This window comes from Phodopus roborovskii, unplaced genomic scaffold, assembly GCF_943737965.1.
Source record: "Phodopus roborovskii unplaced genomic scaffold, PHOROB, whole genome shotgun sequence".
Classification (NCBI taxonomy): Eukaryota; Metazoa; Chordata; class Mammalia; order Rodentia; family Cricetidae; genus Phodopus; species Phodopus roborovskii.
Window position 1 is genome coordinate 10108133 of NW_026125059.1, and position 23486 is coordinate 10131618.

Below are 23486 nucleotides of genomic sequence, written 5' to 3' on the forward strand. Positions count from 1 at the left end.
TCCAGCTGCCTCTCAGGACTGCTTTGCTTTGCTGAGGGGTTCTCCAAGGACTGGGGTTCTGCCTGGGAAGAGATCCCCCCGGCCTCAGGTGGCCTCTGCCACGTGGAACCAAGCCCTGAAGCATGTGTGAGAAGCCTTGTGGAAGGATGGGTAAAATGCACACTTCTGGCCTCTGCCTAAGGTATGCAGATGGATGCAGGGACCCCAGGGAGTGGCCGGACTTCACTGCATTTTTATTAAGCACTGCCTCAACCTTTCATCTCTGCAGATTCTGGGAAGCCCCTTTAAGGAGCCCTAGTGCTCAGAGTCAGCAAACCTGCCTTAGGAATGGGAGCCTCTGAGAAGCATCAGACCATTGGTGTGAACACATGGACCACACCACACTGGTGTCTGCTAGGAAGCTGCACCCTGAGCCCACACTAAGCTCAGCCCTGAACATCCCCGCGTGCTGAGCACACATTGAACAAATGTGGCCTACTCCGTAAGGGGACTCACTGTTCCACATAGTGGGCAGGAGTACACCCTCCAGCTTGTTAAGAGGTGACCGCGTACTGCCGAAGACCACATGTTTCTGGTCACATTAAATGTGTCCCTCTGTGCCCGATTCTTTTTATGTGGAATAGCACCGTCAAGGTGTTGGTACTCTGCTCCTTTTCCTGGCTGGGTAATATTCTGAAAGGGCGTGCCTTTTGTTTGCTCACAGATGCACTCTGGGCATTTCGGTTGAGATGAGAGAGTTTGCCAGCTGTGTTCTAACCATGCCTACTGTGTACATATGATCTGTAGGAAGCTTACCCGTGAAACAAACACTGTTATGATGCCACAGAATAGGCCTTTGAGGCTCAGAGAGATGAAATGACTTGTCCCCAGGGTCATTAAGCCAAAAAGCTGCAGATGCAGGGTCCCCCAGTCCTACACAGCAATGACTACTGTGGCCACCTGGGGGACCATTAAGATTGCCTTCCAAATAACCACAGCTGGGGTCTGCCCCCCACACCCCCCCAGACTCTGAGTCAGAATCTCTACAGCTGTCACTGCTAGCTAGGAGTGACTTTGTGCCCACTTCTTCCTTGGGGGACACAAGCCATGTGTGCAAACATTTTGGGGTATCATAAGTGGTAGGCGGGGCACTACTGGCATCCAGAGGGGAAAGGCCAGAACGCCCCAGAGTAAAGAAGGGTCAGACTCGAGAAGACACCGAGGCTGCGGGCCTAATTACAGAAGTCCGGTGGGCTGTCAGGCTGGTTTTCTGTTCGGCCTCCCTGTCGGCTTGCACACCTGTGTGCAGAGGGCATGGGAGGAGCAGAGGCTCACCTTTCCCATTCAATCCCATTGGGAAGGCTTGGCCACACCTTGGGTGTGACACAGAGGCCTCCAGGAAGCTGGCTTGCTCTCTTCACGTTTTCGTCAGACACCATCCCCTTCAGAGGAAAGCAGGTAGCACTGCAGATGTGGTGGCTGCTGCTGCCTGCAGGAGGCCTGGAGCTGTGCAGAGAGGAGGCTGCCCCAGCCTCCTGTGTTTGCACAGTAAATGGTGATTCATGACAAGGCTCCCACCCCTCGGAGAGCTCGCCCAGCCTGGCCCGGGCCTGGCTGGCTGCAAGCCCTTGGCTGGCCTCCCCGGTAGCCATGACTCAGGTTTTCCACCTGTAAAATGGGAGGGGTGTCTCTTGCTTGCATCCCCAACACTAGCAGCCCCTACCACACCCCCCCCCTCCTACTCCATCAAAGGCAAGTCTGAGAAGCCGCCTCTGTGGCTGCTGTTTTCGCTGCTAGTAAACCTGCCTTAGCAGTAGCTCAATTAAAAACCAAGGGGCTTCCACACTGAATGTCAGGCTTAATAATGTGCCCATGTGGGAGGAATTAGCAGTTTTATCCCTGGCTCCTCAACACGTCCTGGAGCCCACAGGCAGTGGGGTGTGGTGGTGCCTTTGAGCACCAAGCCAGGCATCGGGACCACAGGGCTGGCCAGGTCACTGGGAAGTGGGTGGAAGCTTTGGAAGTCCCTAAGTGCACCTGCTACTCAGTAAGGCTCTCCAGCCCTGGGGACAGAGGAAGACAGTGATATGTACCATGACATGGAAGGAAAGGGTTAAGCCTGGGCCTCACAAGGCTGCTGCTCAGGCTCCTGGCTCCCGGATGGGGAGGGGATGGGGAGGTCTGGGGGCCCTGGCATGGGAAAGACCTGGCCTTGTGCCCAGCCCCAAGCTCTAGGACAAGAGCCAGAAGCTCAAGCTGACTCACCAGGAAGGCAGGGCTGTGGAGGGAGGGAAGAAGGAAGGGAGGGGCCTATGGGACTGGGAGGGACCGGACTGCAGCTAGAATTCTCTTGTCACTTAGCTGGTGGTGCACCTGTCTCTGTTCATTGTCTCCTTCAGCCTGCCTTCTGTGAAGGGCTGAGGGGTGGCTTGGGGTGCTGGGCCCACTGAGGAGGGTTGCTATCTCAGCCAGGTGGGGACCAGTCCATAGATGAATGTGAATTTCTGCTGGCCACGTGCTCTGAAGGCTGCTGGCAGGGAATGTAGAGCAGGTCTGCCCTGCCTCAGCTTTCAGTCACTGTGCACGGAGAAGCACAGAGATAGGACACACCCTCCTGCCCGAACTCAGCCACCTCAGCACCTCTCTCCCGGGGCTGAGGGCAGCTCCTATACGGCATCTGAAAGTGAGCCTTTCTCCAGAGAAGGGCTAAACAGGAGGGAGCAGGAGAGACAATGGAGTGGGAGGGAGCAAAGAAGAGGGAGTTTGGCCTAGGCACCCTCCCAGAGGAGGCCAGGCTGAGTGGGACCTGAGGTGATGGGGGGTGGGGAGAGCCAAGGAAAGCACAGATGATCAAAGGTGGGAGCATGCAAGGGCTGGGCGCTTAGAAGTACAGTGCTTACCCAGCACGCCTGGGGACCTGGGTTCCACCCTCAGCACTGCAAAATGTGCACATGCATGCATACACTATTATCTATGTCTTTATTCATGCATCCATGCATGTACACGTTCACCTACCCATCTGTCTACCTATTATGTATCTATCATCCATCTATGTGTATAGCTATCATTCTATCTATTTATTATCTATCTATCTATCTATCATCTATCTATATCTAAGAGAGAAAGACAGGGAGAAATAGAATGTTCTAGAAGTTCTAGAAATATGATGGGGAATATAGTGAGTGATGGAGGGGGACCTCTGGAAAATGGAGCCTTGGGGGCAGATCCTGGTGCGTGCAGCTTACAGTAAGAATTGCCTACAAGCTTCAGTTGGCTGCGCCCCAAGCTCACACGGGGCTGTGAGTCTGGGTCGAAAAGTGTAAATAAAAAATTAAGCAATTTGAGTACCGGAGACCATGTTTAGGGTGTGGGCTGCACAAAGGCTGCCTCTCCTGCAGGGAAGACAGCCTGGGTTCAAGCAAATGGTGCATCATGAGGACAAATTGGCTTGAGTGGCTTGCAGCTCTTCCAAGGGTGTGATGTTTGGAGGTCCCGCTTGGGCCTCCATTCCCACCCTTTCTGCTGCGTCTCTGGAACAGATTTCTCTGGGTCACGGTGTTCTTTTCCTCTTGCCCTCAGCTCAGCGCTCTGCCCACGAGCTGCCCATGGTGGAGAGACAAGATGTGGACAGCTGCCTGGTCTACGGGGGCCAGCAGATGATCCTCACGGGCCAGAACTTTACGGCTGAGTCTAAGGTTGTGTTCATGGAGAAGACCACAGGTCAGTTGCTTCTTCGCTTTCTCTTGCTTCTCTGAGCCAGACAGAAGTGAGCCGCACACCACACTCGGCCTGTTGGGTAACTTCCTGTTCTGGCTGACTCTCCAGTGACCCACAGCCACACAGGTCACCATTGATGTGGCTGACATGCTTGAATTGGTCCTTGGATGTTTCCGTGGAGACTAAACGTGTCTCTGCTTTAATCACCCTTGTTTTTGCTTTGATATATTTTCCTCACACAGGCAAACAGTTTAAAAAATACCTTCTCCTATTTCTAAGAGGAGAAACCAAGAGCTTTGCTGCACTGAAGTGGGCGGTGGGGTCTCTAAGGCCATTGCAAAGTGGGCACTTTGCCACTGAGGTTTGTTGCATAGGAAGAGCATCTTGGGAGGAGGCTGAGTTGGAGTGTGGGTCCCCTTTTGGAAAGGCGAGTGTTGGGTCAGGTGGACTCTGGACCTCCTTAGACAAACCGAGTCTCATCTGTCGAAGGGAAGGTGTCTAGGAGTGGACAGCCATGGGCCTAGATGGAGTGGCAGAGCCGCGCTAAGGTAGCATTGAGGTCTCTGTTATAATCTTGTGATTAGATGACTCATGGGATAGCTTCCAGTGGGGACACGGATAGCAGCAAACAGATGCGGGAAGCCCTGTTGCTATCACAGCAGAAGGGGACACAGAGCAAATTCCGTGAAAAGCCTCGGGTTTGGGCAATGGGTGTGCCTGCCCTAGGCACCTGTGTCTAGGTGGTCCTGGGGACAGAAGACACCCTGGGGTGAAGTGAAAGTAAAAGTGACAACATGGCCTGCCCCCAGGTGGGAGGGGCTTACGGTCAAGTCCTTTCCCAGACACAGCTGGAGGATAGTGGTGCAGCCCTCTGTGAGCGGAGCGGAGCTTGTTCCCAGCGTCCCGGCTCCCCCACCTGGTGCTCTGAGCTCTGCCCTAATCCTGATGACTGAAATGCCTACTGTCACTGTCCAGTTTGTCCTGATAGGCAGAACTGACCCTGGTGGCAAATCAGCAACATGGCTTAGAGGTCCCTGGGGAGGTAGGAAAAGAACAGAAGTGAGTGTTAGGGCATATGACCTGCTGCCTATCACACACACACACACACACACACACACACACACACACACACACACACACGCACGCGCACACACACACGCACGCGCACACACACACGCGCACACACACACACACACACACACGCATGAGCCCTACTGGAGTGCTCTTTCAGAGCAGGGGGCAGGTGGGAGGCCGGGGCTGACCCACAGGACTCCGCTGGTCAAGTCTCTCTGCATTTCCGTGTCCCTATTTTCATCCATGGTTTTTTGCTGCATGGACGTTTGTGCCGATGTTCCTGGCCTCTCGGAACCTGGCTATAAGCAGATGGGGTACATCTTATAGTGTGTTATCAGCCCATTTCCTTTATATGGAGATTGTGTAACCCAGGCAGAGACATGGTTCTATTTGGTCTGGGCCCAAGGCTTAGTTCCTTTCCCCTTTGCAGTGATGGCTTCCTTAACAAAAACAACTGAAGGATGGGCTTGCTTTGGCTCACAGTTAAAGGGTCCAGCCTGTCACAAGCAGCTCGCCACACTGCATCTGCAGTCAGGAAATGGTGCTCAGCCTGGTCTTCTCTTAATCTGGTCAGGCAGTTAAGTGGATCTCCCATCCCATTTAGCCTTGTCTAGATCGCCCCTCACAGACACAGCTGGAGACTTGCCCCTTAGTTGATTCTAGGTCTTGTCAAGCTGACAATATTAACCATCACAGCACAGTGAGGTGATAGGCTGCCTGAGTGGATGCAAGTAACCCGAGGCGTAAACACCCAGGTAACCGCGTATCCCCAGGTTGGAAGCATCTCCAGGATCAGGATGCTATTCTCAGGCCGGTTGTGAATATCGACAACACGAACACTCTAAGGGGGAGAAAGCTAATAAGACACAAACGTTTGTTTCTCATGTTCAGAGTGACAGACCCTCTGTGGTGACAGGAACATCTAAGAAAGGACCGGATGTTGGGACCTCTTGCTGGGGGCTGCCAGCAAATTCCAGGTGTCTGGGCCAATAGCTTTGATAAACTGCTTCCAGAATGAGTGAGCCAGTACTGACTGAGTGTCACTAGCTGTAAATGGACTTCCAGCTTCCAAATAATGACACAAAGATTATTTATTAATTATGAAAGCTTGCCCTTAACTTGGGCTTGTTCCCAACTAGCTCTCATAACTTAAATTCGCCTACTTCTGTTAATCTATATTCTGCCACATGGCTTGTTACCTCTCCTCCATACTGTACATCGCACTTTCTCTGTGTCTAGCTGGCAAATCAGATTCTACCCTGAGTTCCTTTTTCTTCCTGGAAGAGATGCCTATCCTCTCCTGCCTAGCTATTGGCCATTCAGCTCTTTATTAAACCAATCAGAAGGTGCCTTGGCAAATGAAGTTAAACAGAGACACATCTTCACAGTGTACTAAAGTACTATCCAACAACAGTTGGCTGCTGTGCAACCCTCTTGGTTTCCAGAGCCAGCCACACCTTGACCTCACCATGGGAAGCATTTGGCCTTGAAAAGTCAAGTCGAGCCAGTGGGAACAATCATAATGGCACATTTCCCATCTAACTCAGCATGCTGAGTTATTATTATGCCGTTATTATTAAGCTGACAGTCAAAGGTCGGGTCCGTCACCCATAGACCGTATATAGCCTCCGCCTGTGGTTTGGCCTCCCTCTGTAAACTGGCACATCACTCTTGCCCCTGGAGTAGGGGGGCAAATGGAAGTCATGTGCCCTGAGATCACAGCTTGTGGACATTGAACACCTGTGGTTGTCTTTGTGGCCCTCCAGCCTCCTCAGAGCTCTGGCGACATGCCTCGTGTGAGACACATGTTGTCTGTGTGTGGGTTTGAGTTGGACAGGCTTGGGAGATGGGGGTGGGGCTGTCATGTGCATGGACCCAAGCCCAGGCTTTGAGGTCAGACTGTGTGATGGTTAGTTTTTAGTGTCACCCTGTCACAAGCTAGAATCACCTGGGAAGAGGGTTTTTGTTTGTTTGGTTTGGTTTTTCAAGACAGGTTTTCACTCTGTAGCCCTGGCTGTCCTGGAACTCACTCTGCGGACCAGGCTGTCCTCGAACTCAGAGTTCTACCTGCCTCTGCCTCCTGAGTGCTGGGATTAAAGACCCGTGCCACCATGGCCAGGCAGAAAGAGAGTTTTAATGAGGACTTCTCTAGATCAGGCTGAGTGACATGTCTGTGGAATACCATCCTAATGTGGAAGGAGGCAAACGTCGTGAGTAGCACAGGAGTGAAATAAAAACAGCTGCCTGCACGTAAGAAACAAACGGCAGCATGGTGCACTTACTTCTTTCCTCTTGGTTACGGGTGCTGGCTGACCAGCTGCCTCAGGTTCCTGCCTCTGTGCCCTCCATGAAAGGACGGGCTCTGACCCGTGATTGGAAGCCGAAGAAACCGTTCTTTCGTTTTGTTATTACATGTTGCAAGGGAAGACCGAAGAGTTCCCCCAGAGAGCCAGGAGACTTTCAAAAGCAACATTCCCTAGTCCTGAGCCAAGCTCTGGTCTAAGCATTTGCCAAGGCTAGCCAATCTGATTCCCATGATAGCCCTCCAAGTGAGCTACTCTTCCCCAAGTTCTACAGTGAGACCAAGCACAGAAACATCAGATAAAGGCCACACATGTGGTACCAGGCAGTGTGGATCCAGGGTCTATAAAAACCCAGACCTGGGGTGATTTGTCTGAGATCTTTGTCTCCCGGAGCATGGACTTGAACCGGGTTGTAGAGATGGAGAGCCCTGAGTTCTGCAGAGTTGTTGGTATGATATCATTGCCCAGAGTTTCCCACACCATCTTCAGGATCCCAGGGACCAGGGAGGGTATCCCCCAAGAAGTGGGCTTCCCTGAGAGGGCTGTGTGGCTCCTGTCATCCCTGGCACGGGGACCTTGATAATTTGCAAGGTGCAAAGCTTGCTCTTTTGACCCCGAGGGTTCACTGCCTGCAAGGGAGATCCATGTAACTGAAGTTGGTTTTTCCAAAACTGGTCCTGTGTCCATCTCCATGGACACTTGGCCAGTAGGCACAGCATACAGGGTGGACGGCTGAAGTTTTCCAAGGCAGGGGAATCCCAGCTGCTGTTCTCATTAGGAAAGGTGACAGCTTCGGGCTAATCTTAGCAGCAGGGTTTGGTCATCGGCACCGGGAACCTCAGCATGCTTTTTATAGCTGTCCGCTAAAACAGGCTTGGCACTTTCCACTCCATCAAGAGGGACGAGCTGAGGAGGTGGAAAAACAGCGAGCAGAGGGGCTGTGGGGTGCTGGAGTTAGGAGAGCCCCATGTTTTGGAAAGTGTGGTTCTATTTATAGCGGCAGTCTTAATAAGGATTATTATGAGTTTTGTACTATTTTTAATTCCTCATAGGACTTGCAGGGACCCGTGAGACTGCATTTGCCCATCCCTCTGATCCCAGCTGATCACCTCTCCCCCTGGTTTTCCTGGCTGCAGAGAAACCCTCTTCATTCTGTCTCCGGATGCTCCATGCTTCTTCATGTCCCAGGACCTTGGCATGTGCTGTTGGCTTTGTAATATTCTTCCCCTGTTCCTTTACCCGTGGTGTCTCCTATTACTTACTTAGAAGCCCCTTTCCTTGAGAAGCGTTTTTTGCTCAAACCTTCATGGCTCAAACCCTCGTCCTGATCCAATGATATGCTTTGACCCCCAGTGGTACCCAGTGTGTTTCCTTTGTCTCTGCTGTCTCTGAGATCCAGTGGTCCCCACACTAGACTGGCTCCTTGGGGGCAGGCACTCACTGTTTCCCGCTGCTCTCTCAACTTCTAGAATAGTCTCTGTGAATACTAAGTGTGTGTGTATGTCATGCTGAAGGAACAGTGCCCGAGCTATGCCCATTTTACAGACAAGGTGACTGAGGCTCAAAGATATCAAATTGGGGACCCTGGGTTAGCCAAGTGGGGAAAGATCTGGAACCCTAGAGTGGTATTTACCTGCTCTCTGGAGTGATTTCTCCTGTCATGTCAAAGAGAAGTCAAGAGATTGACCAGGGGCAGTTCTGTTCCCATGCACTCTGCAAAATAAAAGACGCACAGCCTTCCAGGGAAGTCCAGGCTGTTCCTGCCCTCAGTAGGAACCCTGGCCCCTGGCCCCTGGCCTTGGGCAGAGCCGGGGGTCCCAGCAAAACATTGCAAAACAGGAAAAAATCTAAGGACACAAAAACACAAATGGTCCTGGTTGAGGAGACAGGGTTACCATGGCTCCCAGTGACTCTCAAGGCTGGCGCGGTCCAGTGTTTTGGAAGGTTCCTCCATGTGACACAGGGTTTTGGAATTCTTTAGCTGGTAGGTCCTTCTTAATTCAGGCCCCTGGCCCCAGCCAAGCCACTCCCGGACTCTCTGTGTCCTGCGGGGGTGTAGGCTGGACAGGATCCCACATTGAATTACTCAGCTCTACAACTAAAATTTTTTGAAATGGGTTTCTTGTTTTGTTGGATGGTTTTCTTGGCGCAGTCTGATGGCAGAGACTCCCGTCACCTGTCGAGAAGGCAAATTATTGGTTTTTTTTTTTTTTTCAAGAGGAGGCGTAGGCGGTGGAATCCCCTCGTTCCCACTGAGTCACCAAAGCCAGCGTGACTCACTTTATTGCTCCCAGGTTCCCAAAGGCTCTGTCGTTTGGGCTTTGTTTAATAAATAGAATTATGTATGTGCTTAAAATACATTCTGAAACATTTTTGCTCAGAAAATATTTTTTCTGGGAATGAGCATGATGAGAGAATTCGAGGTAGTTTATCAACAACCCTTTGCGCACCTGTTCTCCCTGGAGTGTAGGCTGGGGCCTGGGTGGGCTTCTCTGAACAGTACTGAGCCCAGGCTGGGAGGAAACCGGACTCCAAGCTGGATGTCATGACTAAGGCTCAGGAGACCTTTGCCCTCGGTGATTCACTCATGGCCAGTGTCAAACACTCTCTCAACCCCCTCCAAAGACAGAGGCCAGACAGCAGTTCTGAAGCCTCGCTGGAGACAGAAAAGGCTTTTCAGACAGCTGCATGTGTGCCCGCGCCTCCTGTCTCCCTGTGCAGATCAGCCTCTTGTCCCTTCTCCTACTTGGGCCACTTTCCCTGAGATGCGTCCTGACTCGCGCACCCTCAGCCTGTGTGGAATCTTGGAAAGAGGCTACAAAGGAAGGAGTTTCCTGGTTAACTTGAGTTGAAGGGTACATGCCTCTTGTCCCAGTGCTTGGGAAGAGGGAACTGGATGTGGCTGAGTTGGTAGAGCACTTGCCTAACATGCATGGAGCACTGTGTTCCATCCCCAGAGCTGGCTAATCACTAATTCAGGCATGTTGGTACACACATGTAATGCTAGTCCTTTGAAGGTAAACGTGGGAAGATCAGAAGTTCAAGGTTACTCTTAGCTATGAAACAAGTTCTAGGCTTTTTGGGCTCCATAATACCCTACCCAAAAATGTCAAAAAATGGAAAACACATAATAAGAAAAAAAAAACCAAAGACAAAACAAACAAACAAACAAAAAACCATCCTTGATGCCAACCATCTCTGCATCTCTGTGAGCCTCCCTGCTGGTCAGTGGCTTAGCTTTTAGAGTGTCTATCAAAATATGTCCTCTTCTGTGTCCTTGGGATTCAGTTTCCCAAACTCTAAAATGGGGTTAATAGTGTTTTACCATAATCAGGAGATAGATTGCAAGTACAGGTACACCATGGATGCTCTGAAGGCATCGGCTGCCCTCCTGGAGTTCTGACCTCTCCACGTGGAGTCTATGAGGCAGCACCCATTGCTTTCTTGGCTATCAGAATCATCTCTCCTGACACAGTGGACATTCTCTCCGTTTCACATGGAGAGCCTTCAGATTCTGTCATCCTTGCCCAGCAGAGCTGGGGTGATGGCAGCTCCCTCCCTTCCCCCTCCACGGATGGGGGTGCTGAGTCACATAGCTGTCCACAGACTTCCTTGAGGTATCAGAACTTAGCAGTGGAGGGCAGGGCCCCAAACCCCAATTTCCTGGTTCCCAAAGGGCCTGGCAACTGCAATCTGCAGAGTTGTTAGTAGATGATGCTCAGCCCTGAGGACAGCGGCTGCAGGAGGGTGGGGGCAAGCCAAAGCTCAAAGGGCCTCTGTGGAAGGCAGGCTTCTCTACTCACTTGGCCCTGGGGCTTTCTCATCCACCCTTGGGTATTTATTGAACACCTATTGTGTGTCAAAGACAGTACAACAGATAAGGTGTGTGTGTGTGTGTGTGTGTGTGTGTGTGTGTGTGTGTGTGTGTAACACTTCAGGCTTGTTTGTAAACATGGCATGGAGTCTGCAGAAGGGCTGGGGGTGCAGGGAACCTGCTTGCTGTGACCCTCAGCCAAGCGTTGAGCTGCTCTCATACCTGCATCCCGGGCAGCAACAAGAGAGGGTCATGCATGGTCGTGGAAGGTGGAACTTGATGTTCTGAAGTCCGTGTGACCCTTCACCCCTGCTTTCATTGGTGCCGGCTGGCAACTCTGGGCAGAGAAGTCAGAAAGGAACTTTCCAGAAGAGATAGCTCTGAGCAGAGCCCTAAAAGAGGGAGAGGAGGCTGCCTAGACCCTGATGGGGAGAGTCACAGGCCAGAGGATCTGTCCAGGAGCCCAGACTGCCATGGGGATCGGCCCTGTGGATGATGGGGTGAGGAGCACCCGAGAGAGTCGCCTCTTCTGGGGCCTGTAGGCATGGAGAGGAGTCCCCCAAACACGGTCCAAAGACCATGTCCTTTATTTCATCTCAGGGCTGCAGGTATGCATGTGGATCTCTCAGGTCTGTTCCACAGGCTCAGGTACACAGAGCCCCAGGCTTGCAGTGGGGTTGGGAACTGGAGAGTTCAAGACGCTGGCCCGAGGCCCCATAGAGTACCCTGGTGATTAAGTCACATGAAGTATGGTTTCTCATCTGCCCCCATGTCCCCTGCCCCTTCCCCAGCTTCTGTTCCGTGGCAGGAGCTACAACAGCTGTGACATGAAAGCCTGGGGAAGGCTGGGTGGCTCTGAGAGTCATGGAGAGCAGGGGCAGGGTGAAGTGGCTATGAGCTCGAGGAGGGACAAGGGGCAGAGTCAGAGTCCCCTTTCCAGGAGAATGAGGACCTTTGAGACTCTGTCATGATTTCTGGTAAGATCCCAGGGGCTGCCTCTCAGTCTGAGTAACCCCTGGAGGGCAGGAGGATATTTTCCCTGTCCCTAGCCCTGAACGGACCAGAACCAGAATCTATGCCGAGCACCCAGCTATGACTGTGGCCCTCAGGGTGCCTGTGGACAGGCAGGCCAGCAGATAGCTGCTGTATACATTTTTCTTAGGAAAAGTTTTTAGGTTAAAGAAAAAAATAAAAGGTTAAGGGACTGGGAATGCAGCTCAGTTGGTAGAGAGCTCATCAGCGTGGATGAGACCTTGATTTCACCTCCAGCGAAGCATAGATTGCTCATGGTGGCATATGCCTGCAACCCTGTCATTGGAGGAAACAGGAGAGCCGGGAGTTCAAGGCCGTCTTCATTTACATACAGAGTTGGAAGCCAGCCAGGTTACATGAGTACTTACTTGTCTCAGTTTAAAAAAAAAAAAAAAAAGATTAAAATGCAAGTAGGCTAAAGCCAGCATCACAATCCCACATGTGTTGAATGACAGGACCCAGACAGGTGTCACTATAATCTCCCCTCAGCTAGCACCGTTAGAAGTGTGACGTGGGAGCCCAGGCGCCCTTCTTTTTAGGGTTTTGCTTTTGAGACAGGGTCCAGCTATATATATATGTGTGTGTGTGTGTGTGTGTGTGTGTGTGTGTGTGTGTGTGTGTGTGTGAGCCTGTTCTGGAACCCACCATCTTCCTGCCTCTATCTGCCAAGCACTGGGATCACAGGTCAGCACACACCCCATTACCTGTAGTTGCCGATATCCAAACAGCCATGTTTATATATAGACTCATAAGATGGTCTGTAGGTACTGAGCCAGGTTGCTTCTTAATAAAATCAGGGTGTATTTTCCAGTTAGGAAAATATAAACCTACCTTATTCTAAGGGCTTCCCAGTACTGGCATAGCTGATGTTTACCTTCCCATCTATCCATCCACCCATCCATTCATCTCTCCACCCATCTGTCCAATCAACCAACCATTCATTTATCCACCCACCCATCCTCCCGTCTGTTCATTCACTGACCCATCCATCTGTCCATCCACCATCCACCCATCTGTCCGTCCACCCATCCATTCACCTACTCACTCACACACCCACCCATCTGTTTACTCACCCATCCAAATATTTACCCATCATTTACCACATTCACATTTATCCACCCATCCATCCACCCGCCCACATCTCCATTTTCTACCCACTCACTCACCCTTCCTTACCCATCCATCTACTTATCCATTCATGTATCCATCATCCACCCATAATCTGTCCCTCAATCCATCCTCCTACTTACTCATCCACACACCCATCCATCCATCCACCTGTCTATCCACTCACTTGTCTGACCTTCCTTCCTTTATTGGTTACAGCCTGCCGTATTGGATCCAGCCAGTCCTTATCTGTGAGTTCCACTATTCATTGAGAAAAGAATGCAGCATAATAAGACCCCACTCCCAAAAACCTGAGATAGGAATCCAGCCAATTCTCTTTCTCTGGAGGCTAGTGTGAGAACCCGAATTCTAATGTAGAGTGGTGGTGACACCCATGGTGGCCTGAGCTTTTGACTGAACATTTTTTTAGAACTGCCTGTTTTAATACTCAACCCGATTCTTGGAGGAAACTAAAGCACAGAGAGATTTACCTACCACTCGAGGGCCACACGGCAGGACATGAACCTGGAGAGTGAGGTGAGCCTGTGGAAGCTCGTTCCCTTGGGCTCCACTGTCCAATAGCTTGTATCTTTACACATGTTTCCCGCGTGCCTTAGGTTCCCCTTCTGATGGCGTTGAGTGGACTCACTTCCAGGCTGTACTCCAGCTCCTTGGGTAGTCATGCCCATTAGTGAAGGGTGAGGCCTCTGTCCTTTCTCCTGGGTCCATAAAGAACTCACCAGTCATAACCTATGTGATACCGTTCCGTGAACACTGCCGCCTTCTGGGTCAGTGTTTCCTCTGCCACAGATGCAGGGGCAGTCCAACTCTTGACAGTTCTTCCAGGAATTCCGTCTGTACCTCCCAAGGGTGAGCTCTGAAACCCAGCCAACGGCGTCCCTCCCCTTCTTCCTTGCCTCTCTGTCCGTTTTGTCTTTTCTGAGAGTCACTCTGTAGCCTGGGCTAGCCCCTATCTCAGACTCCCCAGTGCTCATCCAAGCAGTGATGCTCATGTGTGATTGAGCTCATGGAGTGAGAGGCTGGACGAGAGGGACACCCCTTACTGGGTCCCACGCGGCCCTCTGGCTCAGCATTCACGCTGCAGTCAGTGACCAAGGTTGGGACCCACAGAGCCTGGCTGTGCAGCCTAGGTCTCTGTCAATGACCTTGGGCCCGTCTTTGGCATAAACTTGAGGATAACCCCTGACTAGTTCTGTCTGGACCTTCGCACACTGCAGAGCTGAGTATTGATAGCTTCTGGCCAGGTGCCTTTGGTGTCTGTTTGGTCACCATTTCTCCTGGAGTGACTTCTCCTGGTCTCTCAGCAGTCATTACACATAATAATATTTTTGTATATACCATTATGGCTATTGTTTTCCTTTATAGTGTGGTAAATAGACAGCCAAGACTTGTCACCTGGTCCCTTGCTTTGGGATCTAAGACCAGGAAGAATGGCTATACTCACCTTCCTCTGTTACCTGTGTGTGTGTGTGTGTGTGTGTGTGTGTGTGTGTGTGTGTGTGTGTGTGTGTGTGTGCGCCATGGTAGCAGCCAGAGGACGACTTTGGGTGACCTGATTATCACATTCTACCTTATTGTTTTGTCTGGGGCGTCTCACTGAGCCTAGAGCTGGACTGGCAGCTGGTGAGCCTCAGAGACCGCCCTGTATTCTTTCCTACAGCACTGGGGTGACAGGCACAAGTGTGGCCATACCTGCCCTTTCATGTGGCTGCTAGAGTCCAAGTTCAGAATTGTACCTCATTGAACCACAAAGCCAAGACCGAACCCCTGCTGCTACCTAGCACTCCAGCTTATCCCTTGCTGCAAGAACCTCCAATCACACCTGCTTTGTAGCAATTGTTAGGTTGTGGGGTTTTTTTTTGTTTTTTTTTGTTTTTTTTGCTTGGGGGGGGGGGAGTGTTCCTAGTCCAGTAAGTTCAAAGTTCAAACGTTGCTCACAGCCCACATCTTTCTGGCCAACCCTCAGAGTTGGGGGCCCTAAGTGATTACAGCAGACACTGACAGCTTGCTCCAGCAAGAAGGCCAGATGTTAGGGTGTGCTCTGTCTCGCAGCCCACTGTAGTGAGCATGCTGGACCCTCTGCCATGTCAAGGAAACCTTGCACTTTGACTCAGCATTTTCCTAGCGTTTACTAGCTCCGAGAATGTTCCCTTTCTCATAAAACTATTTAATATCCTTCAGCATTCACGCTCCACAAACACCCTGGAAGCCCTCATGGAAATGTTTTGTTTCAGTGAAGACTGCCCAGCGGTCAGTGGAGGTGGTCAGGAGAGAAGTCTATAGTTTGAAAATAAAGAGTTTTGTTTGCTGGCGGAATCATCGGCCCTCTGCCCCTGAGGAGAGGCCACTGCTGAGCAAAGTGGTCTCGTTGCTGTCGTGACTCACATGGGAGCATGGAGTGGGCTTAGGGTTCCCTCCCCTCCTGGTGACCCATGAGGCAGGCACCCTCAAGCCACCTGTCCTGTCCTGATTTAGAGTGGGTTCTTAGACGAGGGGACATTGGTGACAAGCCAGGACCATAACGAGGCTTCAGAGACAGCCACGGGACTGGGGACCTTTTGGAAATAGACAAATGTGATTAGGTGCCATGGAGGACAGAGACTTGATTCTAAGAAAGAGAAATGGCCGTTTGGAGTAGATTATGGTGGTGGAGTGTGTGGTCCCTCCAAGTTGTTTTGGCTTGTTTACACCTAAGTTTTCTCCTGTAAAAACCATTTGAATGTGTGGATGCACACACTCCCCCACCCCATCCCCGCTCTCTCAAACACACATAACACGCACCTCTCAAGCACACACTATCTCTCACACACTGTCTCTCACACACACAACTCTCTCACACACAACTCACACACACAACTCTCTCATACACAACTCACACACAACTCACACACACAACTCTCTCTCACACACAACTCTCTCATACACAACTCACACACAACTCACACACACAACTCTCTCACACACAACTCTCACACACAACTCTCACACACAACTCACACACACAACTCACACACAACTCTCACACACACAACTCTCACACACAACTCACACACAACTCACACACACAACTCTCTCACACACAACTCTCTCACACACACAACTCTCTCACACACAACTCACACACAACTCACACACACAACTCTCTCTCACACACACAACTCTCTCTCACACACAACTCTCACACACAACTCTCTCATACACAACTCTCTCACACACAACTCACACACACACAACTCTCACACACACAACTCTCTCTCACACACAACTCACACACAACTCACACACACAACTCTCTCACACACAACTCTCTCACACACAACTCTCTCATACACAACTCTCTCACACACAACTCTCACACACAACTCACACACAACTCACACACACAACTCTCTCACACACAACTCTCACACACAACTCTCTCTCACACACAACTCTCACACACAACTCTCTCTCACACACAACTCTCTCACACACACAACTCTCACACACAACTCTCATACACAACTCACACACACAACTCTCTCACACACACAACTCACACACAACTCTCGCACACACAACTCACACACAACTCTCACACACAACTCTCTCTCACACACAACTCACACACACACAACTCACACACGCACAACTCTCACACACAACTCACACACACAACTCTCTCACATACACAACTCACACACACAACTCTCACACACACAACTCTCTCATACACACAACTCACACACAACTCTCACATACAACTCTCTCTCACACACAACTCTCACACACACAACTCTCTCATACACATAACTGTGTCACACACACAACTCTCACACACACTACTCTCTCACACACATAACTGTGTCACACATACACAACTCTTTTCACACACACAATCCTCTCTCGCATATACACATCCTCACACATGTACATACATTCCCTCCCTCCCTATCCCTCACCACACGCATGCCTGCACACGGACACACCTGACTAAAGGGATATGAAGGAGAGTGTGGGTCATGGCTCTGTCTTACGTTGTTGACTTCTGGTTCCTTCAAAGGCTGTTGTTTTTGTATTTTCCAGATGGGCAGCAGGTTTGGGAGATGGAAGCCACAGTGGATAAAGACAAGAGCCAGCCTGTAAGCCCCCAAGATGCCCCCAGAGCTCAGAGTCCCTGATGAGGTCTTTGTCCCCTGTCCCTCCTCCCTCCCCCCTCTGTCTCTCCTTCCCACTCTCCCTCCTCCCCCCTCCTGCCCTCGCCCCCACAGTGAACTTCTTAGTTACTCAGCAAGTACAAACTGCACTTAGTGAGCTGGCCACCTAGGGAGCCCTGGGCCCTCTGGTTTGTGACCATGACATCTTCACAGTCTTTTCTAGACCAACTTTCCTTGCTGGGATAAAAAGCTAAATTCCCTTCGATCATATTGCTCTGTAAATGTGGGGAACAAAGCCAGATGGCCTGCTATGGGTGGGCCTGGGCAGATTTGGTTGGGATCTGGGTAGGAATCCTGTGTTGCTGTATGTGGTCAAGTTCACGACAACTGCTTCCTTCTAGAACATGCTTTTTGTTGAGATCCCTGAGTATCAGAACAAGCACATCCGAGTACCCGTGAAAGTGAACTTCTACGTCATCAACGGGAAGAGAAAACGAAGTCAGCCACAGCACTTTACCTACCACCCAGGTGAGACATTCTCCCTGACTCCCCAGGTTCACAGACAGCACTGGCCAGGGCTCTGGATGCCCAAGGTCTGCTCCCAGCTGGGTTACCCCTCTGAGCCTCGGCTTTCTCTTGTGTTGGAAGGCACGTCCCTGTGTGAGCCACTGATGCCAGGTGCCAGCTGCCATTGTCAGCCACGTTGTCCTTGGTACTGGGTACAGACATTTGCAGACAGACAACAAGCAGACATCTCTTGCTGCTCCTCCCTGTCTTAGGTTTGAGCACATTCAGGGTCAAGGAGGACATGCTCTGGAACTCCCAGGGTCCTTGACTGTCCCCACACGGATGCAGCCACCTGAGTGAGGCACACCCAGGCACACCCAGACCAGAAGGTCTCATTCATGAAATTCTATATGCCCGAGAAAGCGGAACTATCCTCATAGAGTGCTTCCAGTGACAACTCCAAGACAACTGATAGATTAAGTAACTCTAGCAGAATAAATTGACTCACCCTTGGGAAAGCCCCCACCTACACACCCCTTCAGGCTAGGGAAGGCCCACTGGCGTATAAACCCGTAATCCCTGCCCTGAAACCTCCAGTGCCACACTGTCCCTGACTGGTCCACACATGTGGCCTTGATGGACTCAATTTCAGCGGGGTGCATGGTAGAGGTGTGTGGTTCCTATGAGGGTGCCACCGTGGGGACTGATGTGACATGCTGTCAGGAGCAGAGGGGCATTCCATGGGTCCCAGTGCTGCAGGGGGAACCTCGTACAAGCTCTGCATGCGTAGCAGCTCCTTCCGCAGGGAGGCGGTTGTCTCCCCTCGTCTGCAGTAGTGAGACCTCCCCGGGCTGAGCATCAGCCTTCCGCTGGTGGAATGGAGCCCCAGCAAGGTCCACCCCTCAGGCCTCTAGCTGTCCAGAACTGAGGCGCTGCCCTTTGAATGGCATTTGCAGAAGTGGTCTTGGGGACCTGGAGTCGGAATTGTAGTCCTGCTGGCTTCCTCCAGCCCTGACTCTCGGGAGGCTGTTCCATTCACTCTTGGTGACAGTGGTCTCTCTCATTTGAGTAGCTGTCCCCCCTCCCTAACCTGGTGACGCTTAGGGAGGATGTTTGGAAGGTGTCACCTGCTTTTCTCCTTGCTATGAACGGTGCCTGACAAAAGCAATATAAAGGGCAAAGGTTTTATTTTGACATTTAGAGGGGGTACCACCTTTCCCGGAGGTATGACAGCAGGGGCCGGAGGTGGCTGGTCACATGTATCACAGCCAGGAAAGAGCGAGATGGATGCTTTTTCTTCAGTCTAGGACCCAGCCCATGGGATGTTGCTGCCTCGTCCAGGGTGGGCCTTCACGCTCACCCCATGTAGAAACTCCTTCAGACACACCCAGAGGCGTGTCTCCCAGGTGACTCTAGATCCTGCCAAGAAGGCAGTGAAAATTGAACATCACTGACTGTGTGGACGGAGGAAACACAGCAGGGAGATGATGGGGACACGTGGGTCGAGGGGAGGGGGTCACCACACACTTTCTCCTCTCAGCTCCCGCCTTGGGGGATAAGGCTGCGCAGCTTCCTCTCCCCATCCACAGCTGGGAAGGGCTGTATTTCAAGGGCAATGCCAAGGTCAGCTTTCACAATTGCAGGGGGGCATCTGGTGGCCCAAGGCTAACGAGTGACAGACCAGCCATGCCCCCACCCTCTGGGCCCCAAAGCCAGGCTTCCAGCCGCTGTTCTCCTCGACACACACTCAAGGGTAGCCATGATTGCCGCAGCTTTTCTCTCCCACAGTCCCTGCCATCAAGACGGAGCCCAATGACGAGTATGACCCATCTCTGATCTGCAGCCCTGCCCATGGAGGCCTGGGGCCCCAGCCATATTACCCACAGCACCCAATGCTGGCCGAGTCCCCCTCCTGCCTTGTGGCTACCATGGCCCCCTGCCAACAGTTCCGCTCAGGGCTCTCATCCCCTGATGCCCGCTACCAGCAGCAGAGCCCTGCGGCAGCTCTCTACCAGAGGAACAAGAGCCTGAGCCCGGGTCTACTGGGCTACCAGCAGCCGGCCCTCCTGGCAGCGCCCTTGGGTCTGGCTGACGCCCACCGCTCTGTGCTGGTGCATGCCGGATCTCAGGGCCAGGGCCAGGGCTCCACCCTGCCACACACATCCTCGGCCAGCCAGCAGGCCTCCCCCGTGATTCACTACTCACCCACCAACCAGCAGCTTCGTGGCGGGGGGCACCAGGAGTTTCAGCATATCATGTACTGTGAGAACTTTGGCCCCAGCTCTGCCAGGCCTGGCCCTCCTCCCGTCAACCAAGGCCAGAGGCTGAGCCCAGGCTCCTACCCCACAGTCATCCAACAACAGACTGCCCTGAGCCAAAGAGCTACCAAAAACGGACCCCCAGTCAGTGACCAGAAGGACGCTGTGCCCACTGGAGTGACAGTCAAACAGGAACAGAATCTGGACCAGACCTACCTGGATGACGGTAAGAAGCTGTGCCTGCTCAGGGTCCCCATTCCGAAAGACCCCCCCTCCCCAGACAGCCCAGTGCACCCTGCCACCTCCTTGGGCCTTAGTATTTCCATTTTAAGTTGCGGGCTGATAGAAGATAACCTTTAGTATCACACATGCCCCGTGTCCCTGCGGGAGCTTGGGAGTGAGTGCCAGCAGCCACAGGTGTCCTCTCCCACCCCTCTAATAGAAAAGGCCAGTGAAGGGAGTTCTGGCCCCTGGAGTGTCCCCTGAGGTCATGAACTGGGTCCGTTTCACCGCTTCCATAGTCTTTTAGTGGCCAGAGTTAGATGGACGACAGGAAAGCAGAAGGGTGGGAGACTCCTTCCTTTCCTGTGGAGGAAAGCCCCACTTTGTGGCCCTCTTCTGCGCATGGGGGAGGGGCCGAGAGTGAGGAGGGAGCATAGCTTTGAAAGGGGCTCTATCCGGAGCATGAATGGGGGCTGCTGGCGGCTCTGGCACGTGCTGCCTGGACACAGAGACCATTGATGGGGGGTAGCCATGGGTTTCCGCTGGGACGAGCTCTGCTGATGGCAAGGAGGGGATGGAAGGAGGCTTTGTGTGAAGGTACCCGCAGCTTGTGGGCACATGGCCTGCACAGAGACATGGCTTGTCAGAGCAGCTGAGGCAGGGGTTGGTTGGGCTCTCAGAGGAAGGCCACACTCACCTGAAGGCAGAGGGGCCGGAGCGGGTAGAAAAGACTTCTCTCCCCTTTGAGGCTCCAGGAGATCAGAAATCTGGGATGGTGGTTTCTAAAGTGGAGAAAGGAACACCAAATGGTGAGCTGCTCCCAACCCCCGGCCCCAGCTCGCAGTTCATGCACAGTAGCAACTGATACACAGTGGAGTGTCCCACACCCAGAGCATCCAGGACCAAAGGTGGTCTGGATTTGGGGATATCCTGTAACGCTGTATTGCCTCCCTAACCCCCTAATCTGAAATCTGGAGACATGCAGAATCTGAAACTTCCTGAGATCATTTTGACACTCAAGTTGGGATCTTAGAGCATTTTAGATTTTTGGATTGGGGATGTCCAACTTACCTACCCCTTAAAGTTGGCCCCAGGGGCCCAACAGGAAGGAAGGTGGGGAGCTCTAGAATAGGTGCTGTGGTTACCATGGAGACCCAGGACTGATTGCAGACACGTGGGTGACAGGAAATTATGCTGTTTGCCCAGAGTCTTTGAAGTCCTGTCCAGCCTGGCTACCCGGGTGTTCTGAGACTTCTGACAGCATCTGTCAGCAAAGATCTCATCTCTGCGATGGAATTATCACCCACAGTCAAACCTCTTCGAGCAAAGATCTTTTGGGACAATTAATAAAGTGTTGCCTTGCGTGCCTGGGCAGACCAACCTGCTAACAATGCGAAGGAGCCTGGGGGTCAAGTGCAGCAGGGAGGGACTGCTCTGAGATGGCCTGGGCACACTCCGTCCGTGAATGTTACACATTGGATGACTGCCAGTCTTGCTGATTGCTGTAAAGAGTTGTCAACAGAGCCAATGGTAGCAGTTCCCAGAGCCCTGAGTGTAACTGGCCTCACTCCACGTAGAGGCAGGTGACTGACCCCGTAGGAGGCAAGGTGCTTTAGGGATTCGTGTCTGAACAGGGCAGGTGTTTCCCAGCAGCCTCTGGGAAGGGTTGGTATGGTCTCTGGGAGCAGAGAGGTGTGGGCCCGTCCCATCCTACCATCATCTTGCATTAAAGACGAATGCTAGTCACCTCAGCTACAGAACTGCAGGTAGACGCCTCGGTGCGTCAGAGGAGGTCACCCGGTCCGCCACAGCCATACATGTACACATGGGGTGGCTCCTGTTACAGAGGAAGCAGCTGGGTTTGGGGGCCCTATGGGGCCTTTGGAGGTGGCTTTCTAGGTACAGGCAGGCTCACAGGTGTGTTGGGGTGAGCTCCCCTCACCCAACATGATCCAGCCCTCAGACGTGGAGAGATTTCAGCACAGATGGCTTCCACTGCAGCCTCTTCACAGTGTTTGTGACCACCCCTCCCCCACAACTGGGAAGGATCCTGTGTAGGAAGGGTTCTGTGGATTTCGAAGGTGAAAAGGTTGGGTTGTTGCAGAACTTCTCAGAGCCTTGACTGTCCTGGTTGACATTAAAAAAAAAAAAAAAAAAAAAAAAAAAAAAAAATCTGTAAGGCCAGGAGGTGCCCTAGCACTTCCTAGACAGCAATGCGCTACACACTTTGAGGACAGTCCTTCCGCCGTCTCTGTCCTCTGTCAGCCTAGAGGACACCCTGTCCTAGAGGTGTGGCCTGGCCCACAGCAGGTCTGGTCCTGCAGCCCAGCTGGTCCCTCAAATACTATGCTCAGGCTTCTCCATTTATGCCTTGTCTCCCTGGGTTGAGCCATGTGTCCCCAAGGCAGCAAGGTGTCCCTGGCCAGTTCATTTGGTGCTTGGCTTGCTGTGTACCCAAAGCTCTGCTTGGTGTGGCCTGCTGTGCTCCAGAGTGAACTCAGAAAATGTGGGTGCAGTTTGTCCCTTGGTTGCCAGGGCTTCGGGTCCTCGGGAGAGGCCTGGCTGGCCCTGTACGCAGGACCCTGCACACCTCCTCGGTGGTATGGGGTTCTTGATCTGTTGTTTGGGGTTTAAAGCAGACAGATAGACTCAAGACATGCTTCTATCTGCCTGAGGGTGACTGGGTTTCAGGTCCTTTCAGTTGTCATTAAAAAGGGTCCCTCTCCCTAAAGCCAGAGCTGGCACCCCAGAACATAGGCCACACACTGGCAATGTGTGAGCAGGAGACAGCAGACATGAGTCTCTGCACAAAGGCAAATATTGACCTTGGAAGTTTGCCCAGCCTCTCCCCTGGGTCCAAGGAGCTCCACACCCCAGTGTCTCCAAGCTTGTCGTGTGACCAAGTGCCTTGCTGTGTGTCCCTCTTCTGCATGCTCTTGCCTGTTTTGAGCCTGCTCCTTATAGGGCCTGTTCATCTGCTTTTCTTACTCTGGTGGTTAAAGATGCTGGCAAAAGTCTCCTTGAAAGGGGAAATGAGTGACATTCTGGGTGCGGCAGGTCCCCTTCCTCTGCGCTTGACATGTCGTCTGTGACACTGACCTGATTCGTCCTGGCTCATGGACCTACTGTCTCCCTAAAGCCTCAGATTGTACCTGGGCAGTTCAGGCTGCATAAGGCAGCTGGTCCAGCAACCGAGTCCCTCCCCCATCCCTTCTCCATGCCCTTGAGCTCCCCCTGCCTTTACACTTCATCCACCTTGGTCCTTGGCCTCTGATCTCCCCCACCGTTCATGCCCAGACCCCCAAGTATTTGCTGG

General features: G+C 52.2%; 1 protein-coding gene across 2 annotated transcripts in view; it reads left to right on the forward strand.

Annotated features, from left to right (window-relative positions):
• The window catches only part of LOC127223216 (nuclear factor of activated T-cells, cytoplasmic 2), a 56668-nt gene that overhangs the window by 9258 nt on the left and 23924 nt on the right, over positions 1-23486 (forward strand). For both annotated transcript variants that reach the window (XM_051185722.1, XM_051185719.1), the window contains exons 3-6: positions 3559-3699; positions 17113-17168; positions 17585-17711; positions 19479-20174. In XM_051185722.1, coding sequence (XP_051041679.1) covers positions 3559-3699; positions 17113-17168; positions 17585-17711; positions 19479-20174 — 1020 coding nt within the window. The remainder of the gene's footprint in view (positions 1-3558; positions 3700-17112; positions 17169-17584; positions 17712-19478; positions 20175-23486) is intronic.